The sequence below is a fragment of the Apis dorsata genome, unplaced genomic scaffold (assembly GCF_000469605.1).
Source record: "Apis dorsata unplaced genomic scaffold, Apis dorsata 1.3 scaffold_196, whole genome shotgun sequence".
NCBI classification, from domain to species: Eukaryota; Metazoa; Arthropoda; class Insecta; order Hymenoptera; family Apidae; genus Apis; species Apis dorsata.
In genome coordinates, this window is record NW_006263480.1 from 336,363 (window position 1) to 352,231 (window position 15,869).

The 15,869-nt window shown below is 27.9% G+C and overlaps 2 protein-coding genes across 2 annotated transcripts in view; one reads left to right on the forward strand and one right to left on the reverse strand.

Annotated features, from left to right (window-relative positions):
- The window catches only part of LOC116185500, a 92,939-nt gene that overhangs the window by 63,248 nt on the left and 13,822 nt on the right, over window positions 1–15,869 (forward strand). The gene's annotated exons all lie outside the window — the stretch shown is intronic.
- Window positions 12,336–13,696, reverse strand: LOC116185498 (transcriptional regulator ATRX homolog). Its single transcript, XM_031509971.1, has 2 exons — window positions 12,485–13,696; window positions 12,336–12,350 (listed from the first exon to the last, which is right to left on the reverse strand). Exons 1-2 carry the CDS (start codon window positions 13,694–13,696, stop codon window positions 12,336–12,338), a joined length of 1,227 nt encoding a protein of 408 aa, XP_031365831.1.

A 15,869-nucleotide genomic window follows, 5' to 3' on the forward strand; every position in this document is an offset into this window, starting at 1 on the left:
ACATTGATCGAAATAACTTTCGCTTTATAACTTTTTTAATTTCATTATATAAAAAAAATACGTTTACTCTGATTGCCTCGTATAAATTGATTTTTAAATGCAATCAAAGCTCGGATATTTTACCATAAAACAATTATATCTATATTTATCCTACTAAAAATACATTTCTCAATTACAAAAATATTACACGATACATACGATTGACAAGAAAAATTTATTCGTATGAATTGGCCAATAAACCTTTAAAAAACCAAAAAAATAAAAAGAACCAAACTGATGAACCAAACTATTTGGATCTCAATCGATAAATATGTAAAAGCATATTTACTTATTATATTTTATTGATAGAACCTTACAAATATATTTTCAAATTTAAAGTATCATTAATATTAATATTTATCATAATTTTTGTATCATTGTGATAGCAAATATACGATTTCTTTCTTTCCAAAAATAATCGAAATACTATCACGTGATCGATTTAATTTAAAAATCGAAATTAAAAATATTAGAAATAATTAAAATCGATCGATTATTTAATCAGAATTATGAAAAGTTTATTTAATTATTACATTCGTAAAAATTCTGGAAAAAACATTGACCAAACATTTGTACATACAATTATTTCACGAATATTAGCGATAACAATATCCGATTTTAGATAGATTTCGAATCTTTCATAGGATCATTTCGCAGGTTGATTCGTGCAATTTCCCAAATTTTCCCTCGTTCACGTACGCGTACGAGTACGATGTAAACGAACGTTCATGCATATTGCATAAACTGCAAACGATTTGCACAGAGGCAACGTCAGTGACGTCAGTTGCACCCACGCGTGAAGTTGGCTGGTCTCGTTGGTAAACGGAACAATCGAGTTGAAGGAACCATCCCTCGTTTCTTCATGATCTCAAGGAAGGTTCGTTAGCACGATCGTCTTAATTATATTCAAATGATATTAGTTTCTAAGAATAATGGATCGCGTGGAAACGTGTTAATGGACGGTTCTATAAGGTATCGTGCTATTTTTATTTTCGATGATCATTCGAAAACAGTTTATTTAATAGGGATGTGTTGTTTAATTGGATAATTTAGGATACGAGGAATATATTATTGCTTTTTTTTAAAATGTAGATGTATTGATGAGATTTATCGATTTTTAAAAGATGACAATTGTTTATTTATTTAATTAATTGGAGAAATTCTTTGATCGTAACGATTCACGAAATTGATCATATATTGCGTTATAAGGTATTTAAGTAATAAAGTAATTAATTTCAATAATTTTAATTTGCGTGCATGTAAAGTCCATTGAGTTATATATATTTTTTTTTCCATTGACATTTCTTTTTGTTTCAATATTTTTGAATTTGAAAATTATATTTAAAAATATAATATAAAGGAAAAAATGCATTGAGATGCATTATTATTATTATTATTATTATTATTATTGTATTTTCTTAAAAGAAGATATTTTGTTTTGAAAGAAAATTACTTCAAATGAATTATTCTCTGCATACTCATAAAATTTCTATATCAAAAATTTCTTTTATTTTTCCATTTTTTTTTAATATAACATTGAAACATGTGTGGAAAAATTTTTCACGATAAAAAATATTTAATTTTTATATTTCGTATATCGTAGAAAAATTCCAGATAAAATTATTGTTCTCAAAAAAATTGGTTGGAAATTAATTTCACTTTCTCAAGAATTTTTCCCATCCAACAAGGGAAAATACTTTTTATTTACAAATCATTAAAAAAACTTTTATTATGAAATTAGAATTAAGTAAATTTTGCACATATTCATATATTTATCCATATTTATCTTATATGATGCAGGATCTTCATAATATCAATATATCAGTTGAACATTTTAATGCTTTTTATCTGCAAATGATCCATTTAGTTCTATAAACTCATCACGAGTAACAAGAAACATTATTAATAGTAATTCAAGCCAAGAATAGTCGACAAATGTTAATTGTTCAGCGTGTATTTCAATCTTTGGATGAATGAAATAACAGAAGGAACGAGCAATTTAACAATAGAGAAAGTACTCTTTTTTTTGTCTCGTGATTCTACTATATAAATGATACCAGAGATGAATAATGCATCGTTCCATCTAAAACGTTGAAGGCGTCTAAAACTGGAGGAGAAAATTGATCTACAGAAAATAGATATATCCTATTTTATCGACAGAAACAAATCGAAGATAAAGTGTCTTATGAGGTGAATCGTGTAGAGAAATGTATGATTCGAGATTTATCGAATTGAAAAATTCACCGATATATTTAAGCTTCTGTGGACAAAATATAGAATAGAAATAACTGGTGGTTTTTAAGCTATCTAGCTTTTATTTGTATATAAAATTTTGCAAATTATATATGTAATAAAAAATAAAATATTATCTCGATAATCAGTTCTTCCAGAATTAAATTTTTTAAATAATGGAAATAAAAATTCGCAATCTTAATCTCGCAACGATTAATTTATTTCTTCATTCAAACAGACAAAAAAAAATCATAAATTTCTGAAAAACAAAAAAGTTCTAATCAAAACAAAGATATAGAAGAAATTGAATCGTCATTACCTCGAAGATCCATCCAAAGTCGTATCATCCAGTTGTTTATTATGATCACTAATCGTTTCATTAATTCTTTTGAATTTTTCTTATGTTAAATTGATAAATTAATTAATATTATAATCTCGTCGATAAGGAAGATACAATTCAAAAAAAAATCAGAAAACTAATTTTGAATAACGTTACTACTTATTTCCTGTGTAATATATTTGTAAGTTTGATTCTAATTACAAAAAAAATAAAATTAAATTAATTTTAAAAGCTCCACCCTGTATATACGCATAATACGATAAAATAATATAATATAACAATTAAACGTTCACGTACCATTTTCGAATGAATATCACAAATAATAACGTAGACATTAATAATCCACGATTACACGATTCGTAAATATATTCAACCGTGTATGATATACATATGCAATTAACATGGTCCCTCGCAAGCAGATACGGAAACGGTATGGTTAAATACTTCGAATATCCGGTCGAACATATGCTTGAGTAATCAAAGTAATAGCTTAGGTATTTTCGATAACGTCTTGATAACATGCGACGTGATTGGATACGAATGTGCAGAGGGAGTGGACGGGGAGAAACTTCTTTTATGCATAGCAGTGCGAAAATATAAAAGTTAGAATTTCTTTTTGAACTTTGTATTATGTTTCTCTTTGTGAAATGGAATATTTCTCGATTTGGATCAGTGATTGTTAATTTGATTAGTTGTTGATATTATTTTTTTAATATTATTTTAGTATAGGTTAATTATTTCGCATTGATCGTTTCGTTAATTCTTTTGAATTTTTCTTATGTTAAATTGATAAATTAATTAATATTGTTTTTCTCGTCGATAAAGAAGATGCAATTCAAAAAAAATGCAAAGGAATAGAAAATTAATTTTGAATGATGTTACTTATTTCCTGTGTAATATATTTGTAAGTTTAATCGTAATTACTAGTCTTCGATAGGTAATTATTTTATTCTGTAAAAAGTATTCTATTCATTATATTCGTTCATTATATATGTAAGTACGATATTTACGAAGTTTCAGGATGATTCTTTTTAAGATTGTACTACTTAAATTTTATCTAGTTGCCAAGTGTTATTACAATTAACTATTAAAATTAATTATTACAATCTGAATTTAATTTATGCTAAATTCTAACGATATACATAACTATGTGAACTAATTTTGTGTTTATAATATTATAATCCTTTATTAGAAACAACGAATGACGATTAAATATATTTCAATAAATTTAATCAAATTTTTGATAGAAATTTTAATCGTACAATGATATATTTTCTCTTTTTCTCTTTACTAGATTATTACCATTTTCATTACCACAAAATTACAATATAAATATTATAATAAATTTCTTTTTAATCTTTAATTTAAACTCCAAAAAATTCTTACTAATTCGATTAAATATCCATAAATCATTTATGGATATCAAAATCAAAATCTAAATTCCAAGCAAAATGTGTTAATGTAAAAAAACACTATTCAACTGATGATGTAATTTCAAGGATTCTTTTATATAACGTATCGAAAGTATATGTTACAAAATATAAATTAAAATTTAAATTAAAAATGTTGTCAAAAGCTGATATGACTTTGAGATGTGGACAAAGACGGAAAGAAAGGAAAGATAAAAAACGAGGGAAAAAGAATAACGAAGCTTTAAAATTAATTATTACCCAAAAATAAATAATAATTAATATTAACGACAATAATATTAAGTAAATCCCTTATGAAAAATGATTTTCTCCGATTGTAATCGTATAACAATTCGATCGTGCACCAATCATCGTGATTTTTTTTTTTTATAATCGTAATAATTTTTTGATAATTGTCAATCACTGTGAGGAGCATGCATTCACGATTTATATATGTTACTTAACACATCCTGTTCCATTACCCTCGAAAGTTTACTTCTACTTCATTTCACGTGTCGATGAAACATGTTGCAACATCTGTATTAAGTGTAATTACCGTTAGAAAACAATGCAAATACCGTAGCACGTATTTTAGAAATTGATTAGACTATAAATAACTTTTCGTGCACGTGTATGATTTGAATAAAATAATTATCTTTTGGTCATTTGTTGTGAAATGCTTCTTCTAATATATTCCAATATTTCCATCTCATTTCATCCAAAGTAAACTCGTATTATATATAAATAAATCTCAATTGATATATTGTTGTATAACAAAATTTTGTGTTTGCTTTAACCTCAAAAGGATCGATTCTCGTATATACATTACATTGACTGTGTACAACATTATCTATTGCAATATATTCTTTCAATAAAGAACAGATTAAAATTAACATACTTCTACGAACTTCGACTTAGATTCTCCTCCAAAGGAAGAAACGTATCTATTCAATTAAAGAGAAATTTTTACAGATCGAGATAAATAAAAATTTGATTGACAGGAACCGGAAAAACGAATACAATTTACACGTTTTATTAGGGACGTGATATTTTCTTAAAGGATACGTTTATAGTTGTTCTCGACGCGTGTTATCCTCGGTATCGTCTCGAAAATTTCTCGTCTGTATGCGCTCCCTTCGCTCCAAGGGACGAGAAAGAATTTATTTCGTTTCCCAACTCGTTTTAACGAACCCTCTAGCGGAGGAAAAGCGTTCTGTTTGCAAGAGGAAACAGTTTCGGTGACGTTGTCTGCTGCTTGTTGGGCGAGAAGAATAGGCTCTCAACAACCTAAAATTAATGAAGTGTGTATCAGGAATAAAGATTTATACGAGAAACGTAGTAATTCCTTATTCTTGCTCTTTCGTTTCTATTGGATCGTTTCGCGTGAAATATCGTTTCTCGAATAAAACTCTTTTTAGAAGAATATCGTATAGGTATTTAATTAAAATAATTTTAGGATAGTTTCTAATTTTTCTCGATGATTAATCGTTTTTATTAGTTCATTATTGTCGATAATTTCGATCGATAGTATAATTAAAATAACGATAACAAATGAAAATAATTAAAATTATAATTTTTTCTTTATTCAAAATATCGATAATGTTATATAGAAATAGTTGAAGTAGACTTCAATATTTTTCAATAAAAATTTTTCAATAAAACTTATTTATTTTTATTGCAATTTATTACAGATGATATTCTTATTTTGAATAGAAAAAATAGAAACTGCAATTATTTTTAATATAATCTAAATAAAATAAAGAATTATATCTACTTTCCTCTGAATCTTTTCATATATTTTATTTTTAAAATGATTTTTCTTTAAATTTAATGAGGGATCTAATGCAAAAGGGAGCTATATTACAATAGTAATGTTAAGTTATATTAAAATTTTTATGAAAAATAATGTTTCAATAGAAATTACGTAATTAAGACTGTAAACTTATTAATATGAAGATACCTACCTTAAATTAAACTCTATTAAAATTAGGGAAAATGTATAACTTAACTAGTGATTTTCAGTCAATAAACGAATGATGATTAAAAGCGCGCGATTTTTAAAAGTGCTTTTCTTTTAATAAATATCCTAACTAAAACTATATACATTGTATACGAGCTACGAATAAAATTTAAATTAAAATAACGATAAAGAATATTATATAATTAATTCCAGTTCCAAAAAATTAAAAATATAAATTATTTATGAAACATTTCTTTCTTACCAACAATAGATAATATAATTTATTTCTTATTTTATTTAACACGTTACATATAAATTAACTTAATACTCGATAAAAGAAATAAAACAAGGATAAATTTATCGTGCACTGTATTAATCCATCGAATAATTCGAATAATTGAAAAAATCAGAACAATCCTTCAAATGCATCGAACTTTCAAGTTCTGAAACCAAAGATAAGCGGTATCTTAATGGAAAAAATTTTGTTACCTCTCTCTACATCCCTCTCATCGTTATATCATCTCTTTAACAGTGCACGATACGTATGAATCAACGATCGAAGATCGAAATAGCTGCGACCTAAATGTAATATATAAACGATATAAACGGACGAATGAGAAAACGAAATTCAAACCTATATATAACACTATTCCCGCCTAACTGTGCGATCGAGCGTGGCAGAGCGGGAATCATTATTATTACGATCGAGAAACGTTATTCGCACCGAGAGAAACTGTTCGATCGACAGATTGCTGCTTGTCCATTTATCGAGGGAACCGATGCGTGATCCGAGGGTGTAATCATGCAAATTGCACGCGCGACTACGTCCCTTTGGAGGGGAGGGGTAAAAGAGATCTCTAGCTCTCATCTGAAAAGGAAATTTCATTCGCGATATATGGACTCCTACGTCTCTCGAGCGAAGTGTATCCTCTATCGCTTAGATGATGCTCGAGGGTGGAAAAACGATCATATCAAGAATTTCGAGATTTAAAAATGTAATTTAATTGAAACACTGATCAATCTGTTGATGAAATTAATATATTGTGTTGTGTTAATATATTTTAGGTGATAGATTGTCAATTATATCATTCAGTCCTGTTTCTGTCGAGGGTGTAATAGGGTGTTTTGGATAGATAAACATTTATTATATGTAAAATTGTTAATATTGTCATTTATGGAAAAAGATATTTACGAATGAATGATGAATTTGGGTGAAAATTAATTATTAAGGTTATATTATTATTTTTATGTTTTTGAGGTTAGGTTTATTTACAATTTCATTGCTAATTTTTTGTCATTAAGAAATTACTTTAAATGATATTTAAATAAATAATTTTTCTTATGAATTATGTTATTTACTCTCTTATTAAATTGTAAATAAATATTTAAATTTTTTAATATATCATTATAAGATTATAAATGCTGCTTCATCTTATTGAAAAGCCAGAGCAAAAGAAGAGAGAAAAATTAAATGAAAGATTGAATGAAATCGTTAATAAAAATAATAGGACAATGAAGATATTCGAGAGTAATAGAGATAAATCATACTTATTGTCAAAAATTCTATTATACGTAATTAAGTTAAACGAAGATTGAGTGCTTAATTTGTTTTAAACGAGTTCACGAACTTTGGTATTCGAAGAATTAGATGAATTCTTTTGTTATACGCGGTAGAGCAAATTCCCAGCCTGGCCTCGCGACATCCAAGAGGGTTGCAAAGTGGTTTTGAAGAGGTCACCAGCACGTTAAATAACGTTGAAATTTAAATTTTTTAATAATCATTTTTCCATTAAGTAATCGATAACATATTCAACGCTTGCTATAAATTTTCTGTTTTATGGCGATTGACGCGTCATAAATTTTTTCAAGAAACGTGAAAGATGAAAAAAAGTTTTCCATCCGCATCCGCAATTTTCTTTCCCTATGTGCTTTCAAGATAAACTTATCTGCAATGCGCGCAGTTATTTTGAATTTCGTTTGCATTTTTCCCCATTTTTACAAAATATTTTCCCTATTTATCGAAAATCAATATTCTTCACTGCGAAATATCATTCAATTTTTGGCTCCGCATCGAACAAGTTAATCGGTGTATTTTCAGCTTGTAGAAATTAAATATAGTATTTCGATGATTAATTTGATAAAATTGGAAATATGAAAAAATAAATGGAAATATCTCTTTTTAATTGTTATTTGTCCGTTTACAAATAACTGTAATGATTAAATATATACGATAATGAAAATGTATGATATAAAGTTTGAATACGTACATTTTTTTCGGAAAATATTCAGAATAATTCATCGCACGTATATTGCATGCAAACCACGTTCCATCTCGATCATAGATGCTTTTCACGTTATTAGAAATGTACATGTATGTTTCACGATAATAGAATTTTTACACACGTATGTAAAATTAATTTTATATAAAATATCAAAAGAAATAATTAATCAATTTCGAATTTTATTTTTATCACAATTAATCAGATCACGATTACGAGTTTTAATTCAAAGATTTCGATTATCCAGTCTTTTAAATATACATATTTCCACAAATAAAATAATAAGATCAACAAACTTCATTCATTAACGTTTATAACATTTTTAACTTTTTTCGATTTTAATCCAGTTGCATGGTTATATCTTAATAACAATTGTTAATTTTATACATCATAAAAATAAATAATAACATATTTCCTTTCGAGTTGAAACGAGGGAATTAATTGAAAATTGGTTAAGTTAATTGAATATTTTGAATATTAAGTTGTCGAGTATCGATTTACGTGATCGTTCGTTACGCCAGCTAATTTAACTTTCGTGACAGTCGCTTTAACGCTGCAATTCCGCGGGAAGGAATGGAATAACGTTTCAAAGTTGTATCTTTTTTATTTTCGTTCCACTCGTTTGTATAACTTTAAACGCAGGGCGAACAAAGGTACGGTTAAGGATGAAGTTTTGGATGTTAAAGTGATACTAGAAGTTCGTTAACGAATTAAATGATAAATTTGTGAAAATTTTATTACCAATATTCAATTCAAGCTTGAAAATAAATCGAAGAATAATCGAATTATAAGATCACTTTTTATACTTGAAAATTCTTTATATAATTCATATATTCAAATTAAATGACATACATTTCAATTAAAATGAAATTATTCGAGATATTTCTGATTCTTTTATTTTAATACAAAGTTTTTTAAAATTACTTGAAAAATAATCTTTTTTTTTAAATAATACAATTATTTCGTATTAAAAGTGTATTAAGTGATATTATTTTTTCATCTCATTATTTGATTATTTGATAATGAAAATAATTGGTTTTTTTAATATGCAACGTTTAAGATTTTTATTATATAAACACGTTTGCGTTTCATTAGATTTTTTCAATAGGTTTTACAAGTAACGTTCGAGATTCAATGAAAATATAGCAATGCTTATGCTTCTCTTCAATTTCTAAATTATCAAATAAATCTTTTATCTCCTTTTCAAAAAATATAATAATATAATATTTTACTTGTTCGATTAAAATATCATATAAAATTTTATATTAATTAATTTGTTTAATTTTCAAAGATTTATAAATTATGGATTAAAAAGATATGTGTATATGGAATATATGAATAACATTTTAATTAATTATTCATAATATTTTTTCTGCTATAATCATTATCGAAAGGTTTAGGATTCAAACATAGGATTTTTATGATAAAAATAAGAACTTCTATATAATCATTTATAAGATTTATTGAAATATATTGATTATATCATTTGATTATAAAGTATACAATGACAGATTATATTTTAAAAATTAATAATATTAATTTTATAAAATTAAAAAATAAAAAATTATATTTTTAAAATTAATAAAATTGAATTTTCATAATATGATATATCATTTCGTTTCAAGAATATAATACTCAATTTAAATAAACCCATAACCCGAATTCGCATTTGCTATATATCAAACATCACGATATTGTATTAGACGAACTTTAATATTTTTTTTAAATATTTTTTATTCAATTATATTTTAATATTTTTAAGATACGAATTTATCTCAATATTTTACAATTAAACAATAATTAATTCTCGTTAAATAGAATGATTCGATTCGAAAATAATTTAAAACATTAGAATTAATTCGATTACATTTCAAACATACGTTTGAATTGATTAATTGATTAATTATCGCCAATCAAATTTCGCGTTTCAAATCGAATTTTATTTTCGTTAGTAAACGCATCGATAAAAGCGGATATCGTTTTTGCTTAACGATATTAATTAAAAAAGATATACTTTTTTTTTTCGATCATTTTTCTATCAGCAAATCTTTCGAATGTTTTTACGAGCTGGATTTCCCTCGTAACGATGAAATATCATTTTTTTCGCGCCCCCTAAATGTTGGATTTATGAAAATTGATTATCGATCACCCGTTAAAACTCGGTCGGTAAATAAGACGTCAAACATTGATTAGAAATTAATTTACATTTTTCACGATGAACACGATGAATATTGAGATAAAAAGATATTCTCAAGTATTTCACGCCTTTTTCTCTAATATCTTGAGAGATTTGCATTAATATTCAGACACTAAAGATTATTATTTTACTTACTTTACTTTATTTATTTGCGTATTTGTTTGTTACAATGTTATTAGATTAATCTTTAATATATTAAAAAATACCTATCTTAATTAGTAAAAATATCAATTTTATTTATTTAATACCTGTAATTTTTTGCATAATAATCGATAAATGAAATGATGAATGTTAATATTATACTCGTAATTTTATAAAAATTGAAATATTCTATTGTCTATACAACTACATTTTATACTATATACAAAATATATTATCGTAATTAAATTTCCTTACAATATTTCAGATATTTACATTCATATGCATTATTAAAAATAACGCTTATATGCGACAAATTTAGCAAAAGAATATAATATTAAAAAGTGAAACGTTTAAATAGTTAAAAAATTACGATTAATAATTTATTTATAAAAGAAATTAGTACTTTAGTAGCACGCGAAAAAAATTTAAAGCTATCAAATAGAATGTTATACATAATATATAAAATAAGAATAAGAAATAAATATAAGTAATAATAAACAATGATATAGCCTTACCAATGATAAATCTTATGATTGTTTATCATTTGATTTAAAATAAACATTAATATAGGAAAACTAATTCTATTTTAATTATTCAAATACATTTATATTTTATTAATTCCAATAATCTATTCTATGGTATACAATGTTTATAATAACTTGTTAATTATAAAACTTGTGAATATTTTTACAATATTAACGTTTTGTTATTATCCATTCATCATTCATTTTGTAAAAAATTATTTATATTAAATAAATGAAATTTATTATATATTGAATATATAATATGAAATATCTTATATATTCTATTGATTAAATAATTAAATATATAAATATATCCCGTGTCCAAATATTAATGCAAATTATTACGCTATTATTATTTATTATATATACCAGTTAAAAATTGTAAAACACGCGATTTCGTCAAACAATACACATTAAACAATTTTCATGATTGATCGGATCATTTTCGATCACATTCAACGGTTGACGATCGTAATTAACGTAAATTAGATTGGATTTGCCAATATGGGACGCTTTTGACCCAATCACCACACTCCAAAGCCCTCGCTCCTAGGACCTGGCCAATATCTCTCTTGATATGGTGAGTAAAATTTAACAAATTCTGAAAGAAAAATTTTATAAATTATTATAAATATTCATCATATGAATAAAATATAAAGATAAAATTGATTTATATTTGTACACGATCTTAATAACAAATAGAAATTAAAATTTTATTAAAATTTGATCAAAATGCAATTTCTAATTTCTATTCAATTTTTTACAACGATTCAATTTTTGTTTTCAAAGTAAATTGAACGTTCCTTATAAAAGAACTAATCTCGAATAAAAAAAAAGGAAAAATTTGAACAGACCAATAAAAATTATCACTTCATCATAAGAATTTCTAATCGTTTTAAATATATTCCTTTTAAAATTTCGATATATCCATACGACAAGACTGAACAAAAATTAATAACACGATAGAATAACACGAGAAAATAAATAAATTTTACAGAGACAAAATTCGAAAGAAAAACTAATTTAAACAACTTTTACGACAATTATCAAATATGCAAGTATTGTTAAAACTTATAAATGTTAACTAAAGATAAGAAAGATTAAGAAACAACTTACATTCGTTATTCTGCGTGTCAGAAGTGTCGGAAGAGGATAGAGCATCATCGTCGGAATATTCGTACGTCTGATTGAGGGGATATCTGTAAAGGCTGTTCTTAATTTGTTCCGTTCTTAAATTGTTGATGGATAAATTCTGCTCAAGATTGATCGATTTTGTCATCCGATCCTCGTCGAAACTGTCATCGCTGCACAATTCCTCGGTTGACTCGTTGGACAACGATGAAGAATTTTCAAAACTATTCACAATCGGTTCGTTCCATTCCAATAATTTATCGAAGACGATCTGTCTAGCATTCTTTATCACGTAATCGTCATCCGATTCCTCCTCGAATTCCTCCGATTCCTCCGATTCCTCCGATTCCTCCGATTCCTCCGATTCCTCCGATTCCTCCGATCCCTCGGATCCATCGGATCCATCGGATCCCTCGGATCCCTCGGATCCATCGGATCCATCGGGCGCCTCCGATTTCTCGGATCTCTCGAATCCCTCGAATCCCTCGGATTCCCCGGATCTCTCCGATTCCTCGGATGGCTCTTTCTCGTCCTCGTTGAACGACACGTAATTGGGCGTGTAATACATGGATTCGCTGGGCCTCGCGAGAGTCAATTCTTCCTCGTGGTTCCAAACACTTTCTAAATTTTTCACGTTCGATTGGTAATTTATCTCCAACAGTTCGTCGAGAACGGTTCTGCTCGCGTTTCTCACCAAACGCTCATCGGATTCCTCGAGATCGAACACGTTCTCGTCGTCGAAGGTAGCCTTCATAAAACTCGACGCGCAATACAAGGATTTGTCGTGGATTATACCCGACTCTTCCTCCTCCTCGTTCTTCATGTTTAACCCCGAGGAGATAATTTCGTCCGACATGTTTCCATAATTGATACACTCCAAACCACCTTCCTCCTTAGCCGAAACGTGAACAATGCAATCGAAATAATTCGAACTCTCCGTTTCGAAAACTTGCACATTCTTGTTTTGATCGATCACAAAGTCTTTATCGGAGTCATCGCTGTTGAAGAAGTAGGAATCTAACGAATCGATCGAGCTCGATTTATCGGCAATCAGCTCCTCTATCTCCTCGTCGTACTTAGACATTTTCCACAAGCACCTTTTCTTGTCCTGATCGGCGAACGACACTTTCTTCTTGTCCTCCTTGAACGAGTACCCGCGGGGTTTCCTCTTTATGGCGGGTTTCATCTTTGGCGAGGATGTGACGAAGCTGTCTTCGTTTGACGAGGATGTGAATGAAAATTGGGAGATATCGTCCAATTTGTCGAATTTCCTTCTCACGTCCATTTTCCTCTTCAATTTGTATTTTCGTTTCCGTTTTTTCGACGACGTCTCCTCGATGCAAAAATTATTCTGGCCCGATTCCTTCATCTCCGTTTCCTCTTTCTTCTTGTTCACGAAACAAAATACGGACTCATCCGATTCCGACTTCATCACATCATCCATTATCTTCTCTAATATGCTGTCGGTTATCTGGTATTTCTTCTTTCTTCTCTCGATAATTTCCGCCTTCGATCTCCGTTTTAAAAAGGAGAATATCCCCCTCGAAGTTTTCTTCTTATTATTATTCTTCGCCGATTTCTTACTGTTCGGCGTCCCTATATTCGACAAAGAATTTTTAAGCTCAAAATCCGTGGATGATTCGAAGTTATACGTTGATGAATACGAGACCGATAATTTTTTCTTCTCGTTTACATGATAAAATCCTTTCTTCCCCCGAACTTTCTTCGATAAACTCGATAATCTCAACCAATCGAACATAATGTCGGATAACTTTAGGCAGAAATTGGTAAAAAGTACGAATACGAAAACGCGGTCGAAGCGCGGCAACGTTTCGAAGGACGATCTTCTAATGTCCGAGTAATTGCAACGTTTGATGTTTGTTTGACTTGAACGCCTTATTTAAAGGAAAAGTGAAGGAAGGGGTGGGGGTTAAGGGTCCAATGACACGTGACCATCCGGTATCCGAATCCCTCTAATCTCTCAGGTAAGAACATAAATAAATTAAAAAGACTACCCATGATTTCTAACATTTTCTATTTTTAATAAATACGTTTAATTTATGTATATAAATATTTATATATATATACATTTATATATATTACTATTATATATATATAAATATTTTTAGATCACGGTATATGTGACACAGATAGACGAGATACGTAAACACGACACGTGTCCCCCGCTGTACTTTTAAACTAAATGGTCGATCGTGTGTTTTTGTAAATCATTGAACAACACGTTTCGGAATAAATAAACATTATGGCTCGTGATATACGGTATTGACGCCACAGTGTTGGGTAAAATACGTTTTTCGAAAATGGATAAACGGAAATACGTATTTCTATAAAAATATCAGACAATTTTTATAGTGAAATTAGATCGATAATATTGTAATATTGTACGTGATAAATATATACTTACCGGTAATTTAACCATTAAAGTAATATTTCCTTCTGGAGGTTATTTTAATTTTTAACATTTTGTGAAAGTTATCCACTACTTTTCTTTATATTCAAGAAAAATAAGAATACAAATTTAAAAACTATTGAGAATAAATATAGAATAAAAAAAAAGTTTAAGTTTTCGTATAAAATCTTGATAAAATTACAAAGTTTTTCGTAAGATAATATACAATTTCATATTTTTCGAGTTGGTCAAATATGAACCGGTGTATGAAGTTTCGAAGACGTGGGTGGAAAGAAATTTATATCGTTCTCGCGAATAAATCGCGCAAGTTTGATATAGTATTTGATGTAGAAAAGAAATACGTACGTGTAATAAAAAGAATACATTCGAAAATTGAATAAACAAATATGATTTATAATCTTGAAGTAATCGTAAAAGTTTCTCCTAAAAAAAAAAAAGAAAAATTATTAAAATTACAAGATAAATAACGAGAAACAATAATTTAATTAATAATATTATCTTCTCGAACTTAAAATACATAGAATATTATTTTATTGTGTAAGATAATAAGATATACATATGTATCATTATATTTTAATTGCAAGATGACGAATGTGCTGTCTGATCTATATTATTATTCATGAAAGAAAAGGAAGCGTGGTGCATATCCGTTTATAAACGTGGATTCAGGGTATAACAACCCCGAATATCTTTTCAGGAAATCAATGCGTTTGGCGCCAAGACGACCGGCTTCCTCTACGCGAGATTACTTTATTTTCATTCTGTTCCACCCACGCAAGCGCTTCCTTGGCTTTAGAATACACAGAAATGGGTCAAAGATCACCGTTATGTTGAATTCTGGCAATTTTGCCACTTTGCTCTCAGCCATCCGGCGAAATTCCACCTTTGTACCTTCCCCCCCCCCCCGTAGTATGAATCATATTTCGACAAACTTCCCATTCAAATTTATGGTTCGCAGGTATTTGTAATTGAGGATATTGAAACGAGAGAAGGGTAACTCTACGACCTGTTTCGAGTTATTATCCTATTGGTGGTAATTAGGATTGTGGAAATATTTCATGCTTAAGTCAAACATAAAAATAAATTTCGAAATTCTATTTTAATTTTTATGTTTAAATATTGCTAAATATATTTGAAAGCAATATTTCGAAATTCTATTTTAATTTTTATGTTTAAATATTGTTAA